Source organism: Pezoporus flaviventris, unplaced genomic scaffold, assembly GCF_033815535.1.
Source record: "Pezoporus flaviventris isolate CSIRO_AGI_PZ_B2104156 unplaced genomic scaffold, CSIRO_AGI_Pfla_v1 ptg000007l, whole genome shotgun sequence".
NCBI lineage: Eukaryota > Metazoa > Chordata > Aves > Psittaciformes > Psittacidae > Pezoporus > Pezoporus flaviventris.
Genome location: NW_026892555.1, coordinates 87,628,527 through 87,649,496, shown reverse-complemented (window position 1 = coordinate 87,649,496; position 20,970 = coordinate 87,628,527). Strand labels below are relative to the sequence as shown.

Sequence of the window (20,970 nt, the reverse complement as noted above, 5' to 3'; positions counted from 1 at the left end):
GAAGCAAAGATCAGAAACACACTACAGCTCAGCCAGAGCTGATTAGTATTGAACCTGGGGTTTATTATTAACTAAAACTCAAACTTTCTCCAATGGTCACACAGGGTACACGCTGCATACCATAACACAGCTCAAGCAAATCCAGGGTAGCTACAATAGGAATGCTGTTGAGTGACCCAATTCAGACCAAAAAATATCAGCATCCTTACTGTAAAAGCACCCCCACTCACAAATTTAAAACATTTAAAACTTGGCTACCCCACTGGAGCCAGGTTGCTGAAGACACACTTCCTGAACTGGAAGAGAGAATTAGCAGCTAATTTGTTAGCTACTCTCTCTCCAGTAAGTCAAGCTGGCATGATTGCTCTACATTCAACTCATGGTAAATGCTTTTGCAGTTGTGCATTAGGTCTGTTTGTTTTAAACCAGCACAAAGAAACCCCTTTATCACACTTTTCATTTTCTTGGAGAGCAAAGTAAATGAGAAATTAAAGTGGATGCAGGCTGATGTGAGAACACGTTTATGAGACCGTGGGTAGACTACAGCCAAGATAAAGTCAGCATTATAAAGAGAACGATAGACTTTGGGACAAAGGTTCAGGGCAAAATGTTTCACTGCCAACTCATGGGAAACAGTGGTCAGGCCCAGAAAACTAGCTGTTATTATCCTTGAAATTATAATAAGGGGCACATTCTGACCAGAATCTGAGATCTGTGTTCTGCTACACAATGAAACAATCCAGTGCTTTCATTCTGCTATGCTGGAAGTGGAAATTTGCTGTATTAGAACTCGCTAACCAGACTGATACCCACTTAATATTTCACATCTCACTTCTATTTTCTCAGCAGTGTAGCGATTTGCCCCTCTGGCGATAACGACCTTTCAGCCTAAAAACAAATAGGCTATTTACAATGTTTTCAATGTATTTGTTTATTTTTACGCTGTAAGAATCCCTCTTAATCCTCTCACATTTACTCTCAAGCTTCCTTTGATTCGATGCCCATCGAAATATCAGGTGGAATAAAGGTCACTAACACTAATAAACTTCCCTGAAGCCAAACCACATGGTGTACTGACGGACGGCTGTGTAACAGCACTGCTACTGAGACTAGTCTGGACTCCAGTGCCTCACTTCACATGACGAAATCAAGGAACGAGGGCAGCCCCTGAGTGGAAACACTGCAAATAAACCTTAAAGCCAGGTGTTGAGACAAAACAATCCCACACAGTTGCTCGTATGCTGCCCAGGCTCTTCATTTAAGAATGTTCGTTTATAGTTAATGGCTTTTAACTCCTTCCAAGAAAAAAAAAAATCCAAGACAAGTCATAAGTCTGTCAACTGGGCAGCTACTCGACAAGCTATTAATAAACTACTATAGGAACATCACATGAGTCATGCCTCTCAACCTTTCTGGTCCCTGTTACATCTTGATTCATTTATAAATTTTCCATGCTTCACTGCAAGCTCTAAAGTCAAATGGACACATGAATTTGGGGAATTTCTTGATAGGCTGCAGCACCTTCATTGGTAGGGGCTTGGCCCAGCAGGAGAAAAGCATGGATATAAATAATCACAGCTTTAACTGATACGACTCTCTCCTTTCATTTTAGAGTAATACTGCTATCAACTAGTGCCATCAACTGGTAAATGGAAAAAAACTGATAAAAGCTACATATATTTGCTTTGCAAGATTTGTACAAAGCATTCTGCAATAGCTCTTCACAGTTTTATCAACAATGAAGGGCACCTTACACTACGCACCTGTGAAATGAGTGTCTCAATGGATGTTTTGTTTTAGTACCACCTTTAATCTTCCATCACTTGAATCTTTCCCAGGGACAGCCACACACCTCATGAGGGGTCCCAAATGATGGCAGCACCAAGCCTCCTGCCTCACTGCTCTGCTCCTCTCCAACTACTTCTTTTTCCCTAGTTTCATGAAATAATTGGTCCCCCAACAGATGAAGTGAATACAAGAGCCTGAAGAAAGGATGCATCAGGGAAGAAGCAGCAATTCTTAGGTGGCTTTGCCACTGCATGATACAAGAGCTCATGCTCAAATGTTTTATGTGTGAATGCAAGCAAGCAGACCCCTTTGATTTACAGTTTTCTAAAGTTATGTTCTGGAGAGCGACCAGAAAATACACACAGAGGAGCAATGGTGGAGGCAAGAAATACCCGCTGAGGGAGAAGGCGGCAAAACAGTCGAAGAACATCATTATGTCTTCCCACTTCCCATGCAGTTGTCTCCCTTTTGCCATCCCTCTGGGTTTACAAACCCCACATTTGGGTTTACATACCTGGTTTCTCCTGCCAATCCGATTTGGTGCAGGAGACTTCGAGGGGGATTTGACATTTTGAGAGCTCCCGCCATTTTCAGCAATCTTCCCCACATTCATCACTGCTGACATCATGGCGTCAATGGAGGACAAGTCTGCTCCGTCCAAACTGTTTGGTGGGCTTGGTGATACCTGGTAGCTGCTTAAGCATTCCAGCTGCTTCTCTGGAACTAAAAACACATAGGAGTTTCTACGCCATCTAAAATAAAACCAACCCAAACCCCCACATGGTTTCCAGCTGCTTGTAACTTGCAACACACTCTACTGGATCATCACAGAGTACAGGCGACAGCCCATAATAATTGCAATTCTTCTAACAAGAGAAGTTTCTTGTATTGGAAAGCATAGGACAAAGTGTACATTACCTTCACATAGGACATGCATGTTATGTTCATTTTCAACTTTAATTCAGTTTGGGGCTTACAGAGTGATACACACTTACTGTAAAATGGTATTATTCGTGGTACCTGGTGATCACCATGAACTAGTAGGGCAGTACAGATGAATGCATGCTCTGGCAAGCACAATTGTTCAAGCAAGAACTTATTTGAACGGAACTGCACAATTAAGGCATTAGCAACACAGCGTAGGATACTGGATCCTCCTTATAGTATAGCTTAATCCAGCTCTGCATATGGAGTAAGCTAACTTAGAAAAAAACGCAACCAAAATAAGACACCAAATTCCCCCAAATGCCTCTTTACTACCACAGCTGGCATTTATTTAGATTTCTTTCTACAAAGCCATGCTGGCCCATGGAGCATATGTACTACACACATAAATAATGCCACAGCTAAAGCTGCTCAGATTCAGACTTCTCCATCACACTCTGTATGTAGCAAGGATTCTAACAAATTCAAAATACACCTAAAATCTCATCTCCGGTTTCTCAACATACAGACATGTCAAACACAAGGTAAGGCCTTCCACTTTCCTCCTTATGAGTTTGAAATGGGAAATACTTTCAAACTGAACATTCTGTTCCTCAAAAAGAAGTCTCTCCAAAAAACAGGAACACCCTGTAAGTCTATTGCTCTGTCAACCCTGATGGAGAGCAAAACATCTTAATGTGTGATGTGAGAAAGTCACTGAAACACAAGAGGGTGTGAGGGTGCACAAGGAGGAACATGTTTGTGAACATCTGATCTCTGCATAATACTGTCTTTGGAAGATAAGCTTGAGTATTATAAACAGGTGTTTTTTGAGGCTAAGTAATGTGGTGCCAAGCTACCAGGAGCCAAGAAAATCTTAGTTTGGAAGTAATGGTAGCCGAGTATTCATGTGCCCATGCTAACCTATTTTATGCTTTTCAGACAGATGGTCTTGGAAGGCAGATGCAGGGACTGGGAGAATGAAGACCATAGGTCCACTGTAGGAAAGGATCTGGTTCGATCAAGACCATCTTAAAAATCTGAACATGCACAAGTCCATGGGACCTGATGAAATCCATCTGCGGCTCCTGAAGGAGCTGGCAAATGAAGTTGTTAAGCCACTGTCCATCATATTTGAGAAATCATGGCAGTCAGGTGACGTTCCCGATGACTGGAAAGAGGGAAATATAACCCCCATTTTCAAGAAGGGGAAAACGGATGACCCGGGGAATTACAGACCAGTCAGTCTCACCTCTGTGCCTGGCAAAATCTTGGAGCAGATTCTCCTGGAAGGCATGCTAAGGCACATGAAAAACAACAAGGTGCTTGGTGACAGCCAGCATGGCTTCACTAAGGCGAAATCCTGCCTGACCAATTTGGTGGCCTTCTATGATGGGGCTACGGAACTGATGGACAGGGGTAGAGCAGTTGATGTCATCTACCTGGACTTGTGTAAAGCGTTCGACACTGTCCCACACGACATCCTTGTCTCTAAATTGGAGAGACATCAATTTGATGGATGGACCACTCAGTGGATAAAGAACTGGCTGGATGGCTGCACACAAAGAGTTGTGGTCAATGGCTCAATGTCCAGCTGGAGACCAGTAACGAGTGGTGCCCCTCAGAGATCGGTGTTGGGACCGGTCTTGTTCAACATCTTTGTCAGTGACAGGGACAGTGGGATTGAGTGCGCCCTGAGCAAGTTTGCCGATTACACCAAGCTGTGTGGTTCGGTTGATACACTGGAGGGAAGGAATGCCATCCAGAGGGACCTTGACACGCTTGTGAGGTGGGCTGATGTCAACCTCATGAAGTTTAGCCATGCCAAGTGCAAGGTCCTATACTTGGGTTGGAGCAATCCCAGGCACAGCTACAGGCTGGGCAGGGAAGAGATTCAGAGCAGCCCTGTGGAGAAGGACCTGGGGGTGTTGGTTGATGAGAAAATGAACATGAGCCGGCTTCAGTGCGTGCTCACAGCCCAGAAAGCCAACCATATCCTGGGCTGCATCAAAAGGAGCGTGACCAGCAGGTCGAAGGAGGTGATCCTGCCCCTCTACTCTGTTCTCGTGAGACCTCACCTGGAGTATTGTGTACAGTTCTGGTGTCCTCAACATAAAAAGGTCATGGAACTGTTGGAACAAATCCAGAGGAGGGCCATGAGGATGACTGGGGGACTGAAGCACCTCCCATATGAAGACAGGCTGAGGAAGTTGGGGCTGTTCAGCCTGGAGAAGAGAAGGCTGCGTGGAGACCTCATAGCAGCCTTCCAGTATCTGAAGGGGGGCTATAGGGATGCTGAGGAGGGACTCTTCATTAGGGACTGTTGTGACCGGACAAGGGGTAACGGGTTAAAACTTGAACAGGGGAAGTTTAGATTGGATATAAGGAAGAAATGCTTTCCTGTTAGGGTGGTGAGGCACTGGAATGGGCTGTCCAGGGAGGTTGTGAATGCTCCATCTCTGGCAGTGCTCAAAGCCAGGCTGGACGAAGCCTTGGGTGTCACGGTTTAGTGTGAGGTGTCCCTGCCCATGGGAGGGGGGTTGGAACTAGATGATCTTAAGGTCCTTTCCAACCCTAACTATTGTATGATTCTGTGATTCTATGATTCTATAAAGGTTAGGGATGACTAAAGAAATGTATGCACCAGTGCTTCTGCTCAATGTATCTTATACATGTCACACAAATTAGGGGCACGAATGGGTAAGAAATGTTTCTACAAGCCTTAATCAATGTCCTAGTTTTACACAGTCAAACAGAGCTAGTCAAACCAGTTACCTTCGTTTTTGTCCCCTGATTGACTGGGGCTCTCTCCTTGGTTGCTGGTCTCCTCACTTAGTGTAGTATGTATAGTAGCGTCTGGCTCTTCAGCCTCTTCTTCAGCAGCACCCTCTAGCACTGCATGAGGAAGAAGAGAAAAGAAAAAGGGAGTTAAGTTTTTCTGGAAGCCATTTTAGCAAAAATAAGACTACAGTCCTTTAGTCTGAGGGCTCCCCTGACTGCTATATGAAGTCTGATGAAGCATGTAAATAGTACCAGCACAGCCTACTCCCACAAGTGGCCAGGCACTGGGCTGGGAGATGTTGCTGCCTCTGCCAGTGGTGAAACCTGGGCAGACAAAGAAAAGAAACCCTTACTGGCTTGGTCCCCAGTATTCAGCCAGTAAAATCACTGACGGTCATGACATTTGGTTAAGAAGTTGGAAGAATATTCTGCAGCTAGAGAATTTAAGTAGTTCAATTTCACACACACACACACACACACACATATACGCACACTCCTCCCCCCTTCTCAGAGGATGAATGTTTACTCCAATACATGAATTCGTGGTGACCTTCTTCTTCCTTCTAGCACTGGTGAAGTGACTACTGAGGTTTCTGGGGCCATTTGGCACATTCCTTGCCCCCACTGCCCAAGGCTTCCAGATGAGCTGAAGACATAAGCAACCACCATATATACCGACAGAATTTCACCACACCCCTTTCTGAAACCACAGACTTATCATGCTATCGCTGGGGTTTCAAGAGGGATGCCTGTTCTGGCTGGGGAACGACAGGGCAGTTAAACATCATTTTTAGAGGTGACGGGGAATGATCAACCATGAGGAAGAGAGGAGTTCTCTTCCCATGGCACCCGCAGTAATAGCCTCTGGAAAAAGTTATTTGCAATATGGAAAATTACTGATACATTTTAATGGAGAAATACACCTTTACAACCTTACAAGTAAAATAGTCATGGAAATGAAGACGCTGGGGACATTTCATCACCTCAGATTTACAAACTCAGCAAACTTAATACAGGTTTTCTTTTTTTTCAAAAAGCAGAAGCCATCAGCCTCAAACTGTGGTTATCTCAGCAGGATTTCTTCCTTTAAAAAAAACCATGTTCTCAAGGATGACATGCAATTCAGTCACATAACACATCTTCAAATGCTGTTTGAACAGCATTTGCAAACAATAAATGACTACATCATCCCAACTACTGACATTTTAAAGCGCACAAGAAAAGGCAGACAAAGAGAAAGGGCCCAACTTGTGTCAAACAGCTCCTTACTTCACACAATGCCAGACAAAGCAGCAGATTCAAGCTTCCTACATTTAACTGCTGACCCTCCTAGAAGTAGCACACAGATGATTTGACATAGAGAGCTAGCACAGTCAAGAGACAAAACCTAGGACCCAACTAAGCCCTGTGTCTAAGGCTAACACCAACTTGTTAACAAACATTGCTTTCATTCTGCATCTTCAAAATCAGGCAGAAAGACTACTTTTATGCTACCCTGAACAACTCAAAGTAACTCTTCCCTAGTAATTTTTCTACTTTTCTTCTGAAAAAACACTAGTGGTCCCTGTGACACAGGGACTTTTTGATCCAAGGCAAGGCCAAGCACCCATCCTTCACTATTTTCTCCAGTAATTATGGGACATGTTTATTTTATTTTTTTGGCCTTAAAAAGAAAGGTCCATCTCATTGAAGAACACCACAGTAATTTCTTCTCTTTCTCTCGCTCCACCCTGTATCTTCTTTTAGCCATTTATGTGGCAGCTGACTTAATTTCGAACAGAATAAACAGAGTTACTTTCAAGAGTGGCCAAATCTTCCAAGTTGCTTGCTGTATCTGCTTAGTACCGCCAAAAATAAAGACCAGTTTAAATTATTTGGAGGGATTTCCGCTAAAACAATGCAACTAAGTGCTTAAAAAAAAACCAACCAAACAAAATAACTCTTCTTTCCAAAGCAGACCTATTCATTCCTCTTTTAGTCAATACCTAGGACATTAACGTCACCACTGATTCATCCAGGAAGAAAATCTATTGTGCAACCCTGAAGACTCCTGTGCTGGCCAAGGTAGCTGAGGAGCTTCCCAGAGAATTAGAGTCAGAATTCCTAGGGCTGCATTTAGCAACAGTGAAAACGGGAACTGTTTATCACATAGAAGAGGAATGAATACATGAACACATAAACAAACCTACCTCCAGGTTTAGGAACATATGCCAGCTTGTTCTCCATTCTTTCAGGAAGAAAACTATGTATTGTGCTGTTACAGCCTTTCATATTTTCTATGAACCAACAGTTATTTTACAATTTTCCTGCTAACACAAACCAAGATGTATAGTCACAGATCTTGTTTTTAAAACCATTTTCTGTACATCAAAAATCTCCTACTTTGGAAGCAGTCAAAAACCTTAATAGGTATTATTACTGTTGCATGCTTTTCTTTACATACATATTTTCTAATCTCTTGCATGAAGCAGAAATGAACCACTGAAACAAAGACAACTACATGAGCAGCACACACTGATTTCAGAAGCATAACTTTCTATTTGCAATAGGATATAGAAACAATAAGAATACTGGGCCAAATCACTCCTTCCTGTGGGAAAACCCATGGCAGAGTGCCTTTAGGCAGGAACATACTGAGATATTTCTCTTGCGGCCTTTTTCTTTTTTTTTTTCTTTAAATAAATGCATCACTAAGGATGGGGAAGTGGTTTTTTTCCCACAGCACCTAAGAAACTCAGGGAATAAGACAGGCAGCAACCAACACGGATGCCCTCTGCCACACAGCCTTCAGGACTGCAAGCCTTCTCAGCTCACACCAAATGCCCCTGCTTGGAGATCATGCTGATGGAGCCTTCTTCCTCCCTCTCTCCAAAAGAAAACAAAGACCTCCAGGAAAGAGGACAAAGAGGAAATAAGCTGGCAAACAGTGCAGCCTCAGGTTGCATTCAACACTGGACCAAAGCCTCTAGGAAACAGGCAAGTAATCACAAGCATTCAAGTCATTTTCTACTTTGAAGAAACCCCCCAGTGACACAGTTATCCTCTGTGAAAAAGAGGAAAAGCAGAGAGCAAGTGACAGAACAAGAGCACTAACATATGGCGAGGTGGGGGGACATAAACAACAGGACCAAACAAAACAATGCATCAGTCCTATTTTCACAGACAACACCAAGAGACCTGGCTCTTCTGCAGGAAGGTGTCTCCTCTACCTGATGATGTTGCTGAAACTATGAGACTGGGGCAACCTTGATCCTAGAGAGAAACCTGAGGGGCTTTAGCTCCTGTTTCTGACAGAGGCCCACTCCTGATGCCCCACATAACCAGCTAATGTGAGAGTTACCGAGAAAACAGAGAGCTAAAACAAGAAAAAAAGCCTTGTTGCTTCCCATTCAGTCTGTACAGGAAGACACTTGCTAGACCTATTTCCTCTGGGATAAAGTATGACTCCAGTGAATGCTAAACCTGAGCCCATCTTCCCCCCTTAACTCAAGTGTATTTATTTGTATTTAATTTTCTTGTTTTAAGACCACTCTCAACAGTTATAGCTGCTTCTCCTTCTAATGGGAGCATCAGGGATGAAACAAAAAGGAACACTGGTCATAGGGGAAGGAAGAAGAAGAAATGATGAGTCTTCAAAGTCACAGTCACTTGACTTGCTGCCGAGAGGCGGCTACACAAGCACAGAGCAGTACGTCCTAGCCCCTGGGAGCTGGTACAAGTCTCTGCTCCAGATTGCTCCACTGTCTTTGCACATGAGCTCTCCCTTTGGAATAGATAGGAAGAAACACACAATACAAGCAAGGAGGGGAAAAACCTGATGTGTAGCACAAAGCTGCTCATTGTTCCGCCTTCCGAAAAAAAATCCACATTAACGTTAAAGTAGAAGCCATGCACTAATTGGGCCAGGGAAAGATTAACACTCTCAGCCAAATATTTCTGTTGGTTTCATTAAACATGCCCTAGTACGTATTAGAGAACACGGAGGAGGAACAGGGGAAACAAATGACAGTTTTAGGAATGTGCACCCCCCCACAGATGCATTTCAAACCACTTTTTCCCGTGAGGACCAAACAGGAATCCTGAGCTGTCTTCATCATTTCCATCTTAGCAGCGCTATTAGCTTATTCAAGGCTTTCCCACTGTTGGGTTGTGTTTTTTTTTAAGTGGTAGGAAAAAAAACCCAAAGATCATTTAAATGAAGGCCAGACCTTCTAGTATACAAATTTAGATGAGAACAGAACTTCAAAGAGGGTATCGCATTTGAATAAACAAACTTTACCGTTTACCCTTGAGACTGTAATACCTAAGGATTGCTACACCGCACTACAAACTATTTCTGATGCACTGGTTTCCTACTAAGCTTCTACACAGAGATTTTACTCTCAGAGTACATGGTGCCAAGCACAAATGTTCATTACCACCCCAAGAGATGCACATGATCACCAGCACTCCGTTTTGAACGTGATTTTGCATCAAAGCTGTCAGGAAGGAAAGCGGGTGAGAAGGCGTCATGTGAGAAGAAAAAAGGGTTAACACTAATCAAAGCACCGCCTCAAGGCAAAGAAAAATGTTTTCCCAACTGACCTTTTTAATACCAACTCTGCCCTAGCTACTCAAGTGCTGGTGCTGACTCAGCACCCCAGTGGTAGAGAATTATACTGGCAGCATCACCTCACAGTCACCACTGCTGGAGCATCAGCACAGAGCAGCCTATGGGCAAAGGAGGGCAAGCCTAAAAGGAAAGACAGTTGCTCAGGAGTATCTGGTGGTAGTTTGGTAAAAGCCAAGAATGTTACTGCTAAGGTTTTGAACTTGTACCTGTAACTAATATTTTCCTCTAGGGAAAATCAAAACCAAACAAAAGAAAGATAGCAACCAGAAGGAGCAGCACCTCTTGAAAGGTGTTCTCCAAGCACCAAAAGACAGACTGTTCCTCTTGCTATGAACTCTCTGAGCTATCAGTGATAGAACTGCTTTATCTGTGCTAGAGCACTTGTAATACTCTGCTTTCTAAAATAACCCTACTCGTCCACAACATCCATATGCCTTTTCATACCTAGCATGTACACACCCAGACACACAATAAACAAGTGAAGCCCATGCTCATGGCCATGCCTTAAAACTGAGCTAGAGACCACCTTCTGTTTTGGGAGTGGGGCAGGGGAAGAAGCACCAAACAAGGACAAGATGACCCCTGTATTTCTAGATTATTCTGTATACTGTTGTTACAACATCTAACAGTTAGGCTGCATTTTAAAGATTCAGACATACTTACCCCTCCTGTTTTATTTCCTTGACTGCATGATGGGTAAGTGTTTGCATTTGGGTTTTATGTAGGCTTTGAAAATCACCTCCTCATGACTTATGGACCACTAATGATCCTCAGGACTTTGGCTCAAATGACCGAAAGCACCTCTCTATAAAGCATACCAGAATATGAACTTTGTTAATGTCTTAAGCTAACAACAACTTTGAATCACCACGCTACTCTGGTATTACATTGATGTAATACACTGGAAACAAGGGCAAACAATGTAACAGTGAGATGCCATACAGGCAGGCATTTCCTGGATTAAATTCACTTATATGGTCCAACGGTTTTACAGCAAGGCACAGAGATACAGGCAACTTTAATATAAAATGCGGTTGTACCTATCTTCTGGGCCCTGCACTCAGTTTGCTAACTTGTCAGTGAGCAAACTAACACATTTGCTCCTTTCACAAGAGGTGTGCTGTGGGAACAGCCCTCATGCAGGTGCCTGTGGTCTTACTATGGTAGAAAGGAGAACTGAGGCACATGCTGCTCCAGCACTGAGAGCGAAAACAAAACCCAACGGCCCCCAGCTCCCAACAGGAAAGCCTAGGTCTCTGCCATCACACTGGGCAGAGGGCTTGATCTGAGCCTGCACTGAGCTCCTGATCAGCACTGCAAAAACCTGTGGCCACATTTAGGCTCAACAGCTGATGATAAACATGAGATTTTTGTAACGCCTTAGCCCTCCTCCCCCCTTGACCAAAGAAGTATCTACAAGCTGTTTCTCATCCTCGCTGTTTCTCATCCTCACTGTTCACATCAGCTTGTGGGTGAGCACCTGGCCTACCAGGAAGCCTCTGTCATCAAACTGCAGGCAGCTTTGAGAGCTTGTTCAAGCAAAAAGGATTCTGAGATTTGAAGACAGCTTAACAAACCTGGGGCCATGGAGCACTACTTTAAGACAGGCAAAAGAACTAAAGTCAGAGCAACAGCAGAGTAAAACAAGTGGCTGTAAGCAGACATCCCTGCACTCCTTCCGATGCAGACAACTGCAAACACCCCTTCATCCCCACCCTTGCCTGCCTGTGCAGCCGTTCTCAGGAGGCCTTTGTGGAGGGGGCCTGCATCAACCCCGTCACGGGGCACCCCGGCAACGCAGTGACAAGAGAGGACAGGATGGGCCTTGGGTCTTACTGGGCACATCCCCTCCCCTGCGCCCTCCCCACTGGCTGAGGAGGACACAAAAGCAATACTGTCTGTCCTTATAAGCTCTGCTTTGCATGTGTTCGGGGAGCAGGGACAGCTGTGCGGACGGCTCACAGAGTTCCAGGAAGTCGATGTGTTTCTTGGCTTTGACTCCAGTTTATTTGCCTTAGATGAAGTGGCGACCCGAGAAAGTCCCTTCGCGTCCCCCTTGAGCTGGCACTGGCCACAGTTCCTTGGGACATGGCCAGGGGTCTCTCCCCACACCCACTGGCCTTCTCCAGTACAGCTGCCACATCTCTCCCCGGGGCCGGGACTGGCTTTCTCCCCACCTGGCAAGGGGACAGCCCTGGGACACAGCGTGGGAGAGGGTGGGAGCCCGGAACAAAGCCAGGACCAGAGGGAGCAGACCCTGAAGGCTTTTCCCTTGGCAGGCAGGATGGAGGTGACTTGGAAGGTGGGAATGGGTCAGGCGAGCAGCATCATGCTGCCTGCCAAAACCACAGCATGGCCCTGGTGGAGCCAAGGACAAGGGGACAGAGCAGAGGGACAAGAGGAAGCCAAAGTGAGGGCCATCTCTATCACGGATGTCTCCCTGCGGAACAAGCCAAGGAAGGGGGGGCATGCCTGCCCAAGGGGAGCCCCAGCCCAAGACACAAAACCTCATCTGCTGGTGCTGCTGCCTCAGATCAGCAAGAGGGGATGAGAGATGCAAAATGAGGAAACAATCTAAAACGTAGCTCTGTGGGTTTGGGTTTGTTTGGTGTTTTAGGTTGTTTTTTTTTTTTTCATTTTTGCTTTGCCCTGCCAAACCCAGTTGACTTAAAACACTGGAGGGGGGGAAGCTATAGCCTGACATCCCATCACCTACATGGCCAAGCAAGCACTGTACTGGGGGAACCAGATACTTGTCCAAGAGCCTGAGGGGTGAGCTGGATGGATTGCACTTGGGAAGGCCAAATGGAAAACATTTCTGAGTAACAGAGAAGAAAAGCGACCTCCCCTCCAAATAGGCTGGATTACAGCATCCTTTGGCTCCCCTGGAGGAGAGGCTGCACGGGCACAGGACGGGCAAAGTGGGACACTGGGCTAGGCTGGGTAGCTGTGACGGAGAGCCCCGACAATATATGGCCAGTCTAAACCACGGGATATCTTGTCCTTTTAAGGTGGGCCAAGAGCAAGCATCTGTGCAGCAGCAGCAGTACAGTCCCAGCCTGCCATCAATAGCCCCTGGTGTCACTGAAAAAACAGGAGCTTCTGTGCCATACCAACTGGCTGTGCAGATGCCCAGGCACCCACCCCAAGAGGATACAATCCATCCGGTTGTTCCTCTGCACAGCATCACGGAAACAAGAAGAACAGTAGTTACCATAGGAAGAAAAGCCACGAAACCATGCTGGCTGCTCTGCTTGCTGGCAATTGGTGCCTGCAGCTGTCGGGGAGGGAGGGAGGGAAAAAGGGAGGGCTTGTCCCTGTCACCATCCCCTTCCCTGTCCCTCGCACTGATGGCCAGCAGCTCAGCCAAGAGCAGCTTCAGACCTGGGACTTGAAGTGCAGGTTTAAAGCAAGTCTCTGGTGGGAGAAACAAGAAACGCTTCACCCCCTTCATGCTTGCTCTTCACACTCAGCCAGAGCTGTGTGTGTGCAGCAGGATGAGTTGAGCAGGGATTAGAGAGGCAGGACAAATCATGCCAAGGAAGATACAGAAAATCCCCTGTGCTAGTGCCTGTTTCTTGTGCGGCACCCTGATTGCAATACTCTTCCTCCAGGATGGATTTAGAGAAAGCTCCACAGAGGGCCTGAATGCACATGCAGTTTTCCAAAACCAGGTCTGGAAACAGGGTAATCCAAACCAAGACTCTCCTTTTGGAGTAGCTATGTCCCACATGGTGTTTCACCACCGTAACTGCATTCACATGCTAGCAAATTTCCTTGCATAGGCAAGCCCAAGGTGGAGAGCATGGGGTCGCTTACCACAGAGCCCCCAACACATCCTTTACATCCCAACTGCCCTGTGCTTGCAGGACGTGCCAGACCAGTCTGTGCTTGTAGCCTGTACCAGGTAGCATACTGAAGCACTTTACACCTTGCAAGATAATGTAGTAAAATGATGCACAACTTGAGAAGAGTAGAAATTACAAGGATTAAAACTCATTTCCTGGTGGTAGCGTTGTCAACCACCATGATTTTATCACAAGCCCTGTAAAAATCTGATGGCATTACATTACTGCACAAAAATCTAAAACTCTTTTTTTTTTTTTAACTAAAACGTCTAGATTTCAGTGTTGTGGAGAAAAGACAGAAACATTCCATGCTCAACAGAACACAAAAAGCAAATGGAAGTGAACAGATTAATTTTAAAGCTTCCAGCTTTTAAGGATAATCATCATCTCAGATGCTCAACCTGTAATTTCTTAACGCGCGCGCGCACACACACACACACACACAAACCCCCACACTCCAATAGCAAGACTGTGTCCCATCTTTAAGCAGCACGTTTTGTACCCTGGAACATACAATTTCCAAAACTGAAATGGCTTTTTTCATTTTTTAAGGAGGGAAAAGAATCGCTGCATCTCGGCACATTTCTAGTGTTTTAGTTAAAAGCCAGCACAGCTGCACTTTAATGCTACTTAAAGATGAGAACCTCCACCACATTACCAAACTCATTTTCAGCCGAAGGAGATTCAACATGCAAATATTTTGCAGAGAGAATGATTCAAGAGTTTGCAGCTTTTCTCACTGCTGTTTTCCAGGGAGCATGACTTGCTGACAGGATTAACTACTGCCAGGCTCACGAAGCTGGGAGACAGCTGCCACATGGCAGCCATTTACTACAAAGCTCCACTCCTCTAAAGTTAGGAGAGAGGCAGACTATTTCATCTGTGTTATCAGCAGGGTTCCTCTGCTCCACAGGCTTTAGTGACTAGGCTTTTTCTAAACAAACACCTCCTTTTCTCCCCCACCTTGTTAACATCATTACCTTCCTGTCTTCTGTTTCTGGTCAGCACAGGAACTATTCCCTCTATCACACTCCCCAAACAACAACAGCAACAAAAATCTACAATCAAGACAATCTAAAACATTCAGAAACACACATACCCCCCAAAATAGATTTTTTAATTATTTTTAGCTTAAAATTTTAAGAGGGGAAACCACATGCCACAGGGAGGAAAGACAGGTGTGCTGGAGCAAAGAGATTCAGAAGCATGCTGTACTCTCCCATCCACCGGCACTTGTGATGCCAGCCTCCAACTGCAATATCCAAAGCGGCTACGCAGCTTTTCCATGAACAAGGTAACCTATAGCAATTCTTCCTAGCTTGTATCTCCACACCAGGCAGACTGTCTGCAGACCCACAAGCCAAAGCCAACCCCTGCCTGCACCTTATGAGGCACAAACGGGTCTCAAGTCAACCACCTCCTACAATCTGCTAAGGACCAGGAACACCATCTACATCATCTCCATGTGATATTCAGCTTATATGACCATCAGTTGCTATTCTCCTCTTATTTTGAACCAGAGTTACAAGATACAAACTAGAAGTTTAATTTTACCTGGTGCAATATCTATCTATCTGCTATAGATACTAGAGTACAACAAATCACTCAAACTGGGATGTATTGCTTCCTCTAGGTAAAGGGAGAACTCAACCTTAGAAAAATGTCTCTCTCCCGTCACTGATGATCAAGCTGTCACTGATGATCAGTCTCGTGAGCATGCCCACTGGCTTATACCAGCTGGACATGTAATGTAGCCTTCAGGGCTGTTCGCAGAGCTCTGAACTCTGAAATACAAAGTTCTCAGTTTTAGTTAGGTAAATTAATTACAGCAGCAGATGGTGCTGGCAAGCCTCTCCAAGTTGAGATCCTCACAGGAAAGCCACTAGGAAAATTTTAAACAGCAACGCTACTTGCCTGTGGTATTCTTCAGTACGAGTTTTCTTTCTATTTTGGAGAACACACAGTGAAACTAACCTGTGGGAGGTGCTTCCTGCATACTTCACAAAATGAAACAGCATCTGTTAGTTTTCATAGACTGCAACATGCGTGCAGAAAGATGGGGCACAGGGATCCAGTTCAGCAGCTTCTCATGGAATTCAGAAGCACCTCAGCTTTATCAGATGAGCAGAAGAAGCCTCAGAAATGACGTATCTCTATCCGACTTGAGAAAAGACGTATTTTCAAAACAAGAACTGCATACACACAAACATACACACAAATCCCCCTTCATCCACAACCACATCCAGCTGCTGACCTTCCATGCTCCTTATAGCATAGCCTTTGCTCTGGGACTTTAAAGCCTAGCAGGCGTTTCTAAAGGATTTTACAAAGTACACAGGCCCAGCCTTGTAAAAGCTCATAAGGAAACCACGGAGGACATCATGGAGGCTTGGACAGTCTGCAAACAGCATAATCCACGTGCTGGGAAGGTAAGGAATGACCAAAGTCAGGCAGATAGGCCTGACGATTTCTGCAGTGACTGGCTCCTCCAACAATGCTGTAAACCCTGGAGGAAACGCCTGCTGATCTTCAAAGCCTGTCAGAAGGAACAGCCTTAAGTTTCCTGAACATGAGCATTCTTGTTGTGAGGCCACAATCCTCTTATGCACGCAGAGAGAAATATAAAAACAAAGCAAACAACAAAAAAAATTACAATCCACTAATGTTAATAACTGTAAGTAACCAGTGAGACTGACCCTCTACTCTGCAACGAGCTGTCGGATCCATCCAGCAAAGTTTTGATGCTCTTCGGCACAACAGCCACACCGATCAAGCAGCAGCTTACAATCTCTGCAGCTTTCCTTTTTCTAGTCCAGGCAGTACTCCACACGTGTAGACTCCTGGAACTCAACACTCAGTCGTTCGGACTAGGAGGGGATGCTACAACCAGTAGGTGTGCAAGGTGTCCACCGTAACTATATCAAGACCATTGCAGTGTGTGCTGCACTGCCGGCAGAATTTTAGGTACAGCCTTCAGTCGCCTGACGGGCTGCACAGGCGACCATGAGTAAAGGGGAGTCTGGACACCTGCACACTGCAAAGAATTGCAGGAAGTTTATTTCAGGAACGCTGGGGAAAAAAAAAACAAAAAACAAAAAACAAAACAGACAAAATTGTGAACAGGTTTCTTCAGTAAATGAAGTTTCAAGTTGCTAATTCTCCATCCAAAAACGTCTGCTGCTAGTCCAAAACCACCCTCCTCTTCCAAAAACATAATTCCAGTGCTAGCGCTTCACACACTGCCATCAAACACATGATACAGACAATTCTTCCCACAATTCATGTCTGAAAAGGCAAACTCATTTCCTTCTGCTGACTCCCATTGACATGTAATATACCATAAAGTTAGCCTGAAACAAACTCGTATGAATTATGCATAGGTTCAACACAACCCTGAGTAAAACATTAGTTGCAAGTTGCATAGAGAAAAATGAATGACAACAAAAAACCAACCAAGTGGCCTGTGTACCCACACACACCCACCTCAGTTTCTGCAGCAGGACAGCAAAAGTTTGCCAGTGGGACCTTGACTAATCACTTTCATATATGCCCACATAGCAAAGCAACACTGAAGTATCATAATCAGACCTATGATACTGAAATTCATGTTCTTTTGAGGAGTGATATTTCCATGTGAACATTTTCTCAGTCATATATACATACACACCCACACAGGCACTTTCTTTTAATCCTAAAAATGAAACCACCTTGCTTTACAGTTTTAAACCAGTACATACAATATATATAGACACACACACATATATTTTACATATACACATTTACATTCATCTTGTTGAGGTTATGTAGAATCTACTCTATGACCAGAGGTGAACAAGACCTGAAGTGTTTTAAAACACGCAAAAAAAGGAAAAATAATTAAAAAAAGATAAATTTGTTATTGCTCTTTGATCAAGTTACAGTCCTCTAAAGGAACAAACTGTTTTTACCCAGCTGACAGATCCCATTCTCCAAACTTCATATAAAGAATTATGCTTTCAGAGCAAAAGGAAAGGAAAAAAGAAAACCTTTACACAGGACTCATACTTTCACTCAGGTACTAAATAGCAGGAGCTATCTTTCACTTCCAGCTCAGACATCATTGCTTTGTGGAAAGTTTTATATGCCTTATGGAGCTCAACCATTCAATATAAAGAGAATCAAGAGAAGAATTCGAGCAACAGGTAGCCGCCTCACCTGTAGAGCAGACAAGCATGTATTTAAATGAGTTAAAATACGAAATGAAGAGGAAAAAACAAGGAAAACCACCAGCTAAATATATTATTTCTCAGTGTAAGGTGAAAACTTTTCTTAATCTACCCACTCATTTCACACATGGTAATGTGCAACTATCATTCGAACAAAAATTAGAAGAATTACCACCAGATTTGTTTCACTCATTCCTTCATCTAGACTTCAAATGGGGTTTCTGAAGCTCGAAGATTTCACCATCCCTCCTTACTGGCAACTGAAGACAGAAACTGGCCTCTTCCTCAACTGTTAGTGTCTGGCATGCCACAAAGGCTATGGAGGTAGGCACTCTCATAAACAGAAATGGCAGCAGCACCATGTTCAGTATATTTCACACCAAACTTGAAACATTATTCAATACAGATTTGACATTAAAACATGAAAGCTGAAAAATTCAAAGGTTTCTCAGCACATACACCCCTTTAGAACTTCCTAAAACCTCTAAACATGGGTAATTTCTGAAGTAATGAGGACTTTAAAATAGCAATAAGGGAGCTCCCTGAAGGGTGGGGTAATTGGGAGGGTTATCACACCTCTGGGGGAAGTCACAGGCTCTATCTTGGCAGTGTTCCATTCTTTCATATACCCAGGGGACTGATTAGTTCATGATAAGAAATTAGGCACCCTAGGGAGGACGGTTAACCGTCCTACCAAAACAAAAAGGCTGCACAAATGTAAGTCTCACTAGATTAAAGAAACGCTATCTGCAGAACAGCAAACTTGTGTTTGTTCCCTTCTACTGGAACTAGCAAATATTACTTTTTGCCTACATATGGCACACACAGATCTCAGAATCCCAAATTTGAGCACGTACTTGCTGCTAAATTGGTAACAAATGCTCTGAAGCATTTTCTTTCCCAAGACACCAGTGCTGTGATGCAGGAAAAAGGGAGGAGGGACAGAGGGGAGGAATACAGTAAATAATTAGACGACTCAAACCAGCAATCAGTCTCATTCATTTAAGATCTCTTCCTCACTGTTAAAATGGCTCCTAACCAGGGGATCAGCTGCAGAAAGGGAGACCTGGAAAGGCTACCTACGGCTGAATGTTGGTTGCATTTCAGCACAAACTCTCAGTCAGCAGCAGCCGCACCATTACACACCCTGCTCCTAAAAAAGTTCTGGGAAGCTCCTGCCTGCTGTGAGGCTTGCAGCAAGGCACCTATGCGTATCGCAGTCGTACCCACATTAAACATTTATCTCTGGTGAAGCGGAAAGATGAATTCACCTATTGCTTGCCAACTGATGTAAAAGCTCCAGTACACACCAGAGCTGCCGATGGTGCTGTTTCCGACTAACATCAGGCCCAATGTATTTCAAAGTACTTCGACGGCTTAATATACGAAGGAATGCTTTTCAGTTAGACGACCCCCTGTTCTTTTCTTTCCTTTTATCTTTTCTTAACAGTTTGCCATCCAGTGATAGGAGGGAACCCCAGCTGCATAGCCTGAGCTTTTATCTTCTGCTGACCATGCAACAACACAAAGCTCAGTGCTGGATTTCCTGCTGCTTGCCGAAAGGGGCTGTTCAGCTTGTTTAAATATTACTTGCCTTGGGAGCCTTGGAGTTGTGCCCAAGCACTGTACTGTATCTTCCCAGCATCCATTTCAGCATGTACTTTAAAGGTCTTTAGGTTCGATGTACTATGCTCTCCCTCGCTACGGGAGGAGCCTGATGCCTCTGGAAGAATCAAAAAGAAAACCCACCAGACTCCTCCCTCTCTCCCCATCTCCCCATTAATCCCTGTGCCTCATTCCATTACACAGCTAACGTAAGTCCCTCTTCATCCCAAAATCATGAAAACATATTTAGTCCAGTAAACTGAACCAATTGCAAGCAAGAAAAAGACATTCTGGTACAAAAGGCTACAGCTGGGAAGAAATCAGATGCTGTGTATCACGTACAGCAAGCTACCAGTGCTCAGTGAGCAAACTGAGAAAGTACAGTAGCAAAAGCAGGCTTTTAAGATGACGAAGGTGCAGCAGCCTCTTGCCATGCTAAAATAGGGCAGTAACCATAGTAGATTTTAGAAGAAAAGAACCTTTAAACATAACCTTCTCTGAATTTGCAAACTTAACATCAGAGCACTTTCTTTCCTTGTTCAGAGCAATGATGAAAATAAAACACAGCTTTTACAAACGCAGAAAGGATATTCCACCCTTTCTGAATTCTTTCAGAAGCTCTCCTCAATTACCGTGCCACCAGAGCCTGAGTTCTGGATACAAGGTCAGCAGGGAGATAACCTTGGCCAATAGAAATGATCTGCCTCAGCCAAAGGCAGCACCACGCGGCCACCCATTAAGCAGCCCGGCAGGCCTCACTGTTAACCTGTTTGCAGCCGATAACAGCTGATAGGGATGGAGAAGGAGATAAAAATCCAGATTGACAACCTATTTGTAAAAGTTGTGGAACAGCAGTCTGAATAAAGAAAACTTTAGTGAATACTGGCTGCGAGAACTGCCCTGTAAAAAGATTCTTCTCATATTTGACAGCAGCAGAGATGCAGAAATACATGCACCCCCACAAGCTGACGTAGAATTGCAGTCACAAGGGAACTGAAGGCTAGAACTGAAATCCTGGGTTTAATCCATTCTGCTTTGCCTCAGCCTGCGGTGTACAGACTGATTCAACCTGATGTAAGCCATGGCTGCCATTCAGGACAGGCTGGCAGTCCTCACTTCACCCCACAGCTCCTGCCACAGTTCCCCCTCCAGCCTTGTGCCACTCCTGGTGTTTGAACAACTCCACAGTGATCCGGGATCACAGAAC

At 44.5% G+C, this 20,970-nt stretch overlaps 2 protein-coding genes across 14 annotated transcripts in view; one reads left to right on the top strand and one right to left on the bottom strand.

The window, feature by feature from the left end:
• Window positions 1-20,970, bottom strand: part of RREB1 (ras responsive element binding protein 1) — a 123,859-nt gene that overhangs the window by 61,995 nt on the left and 40,894 nt on the right. For 6 of the 13 annotated variants that reach the window (XM_061449410.1, XM_061449421.1, XM_061449408.1 and 3 more), the window contains 2 exons: window positions 5,488-5,607; window positions 2,303-2,511 (listed from right to left, as the gene is read on the bottom strand). In XM_061449410.1, the coding sequence (XP_061305394.1) occupies window positions 2,303-2,511; window positions 5,488-5,607 (329 nt within the window). The other 7 variants (XM_061449415.1, XM_061449417.1, XM_061449418.1 and 4 more) reach the window with 4 other exon arrangements.
• The window catches only part of SSR1 (signal sequence receptor subunit 1), a 109,200-nt gene that overhangs the window by 86,186 nt on the left and 2,044 nt on the right, over window positions 1-20,970 (top strand). The window lies entirely within an intron of this gene.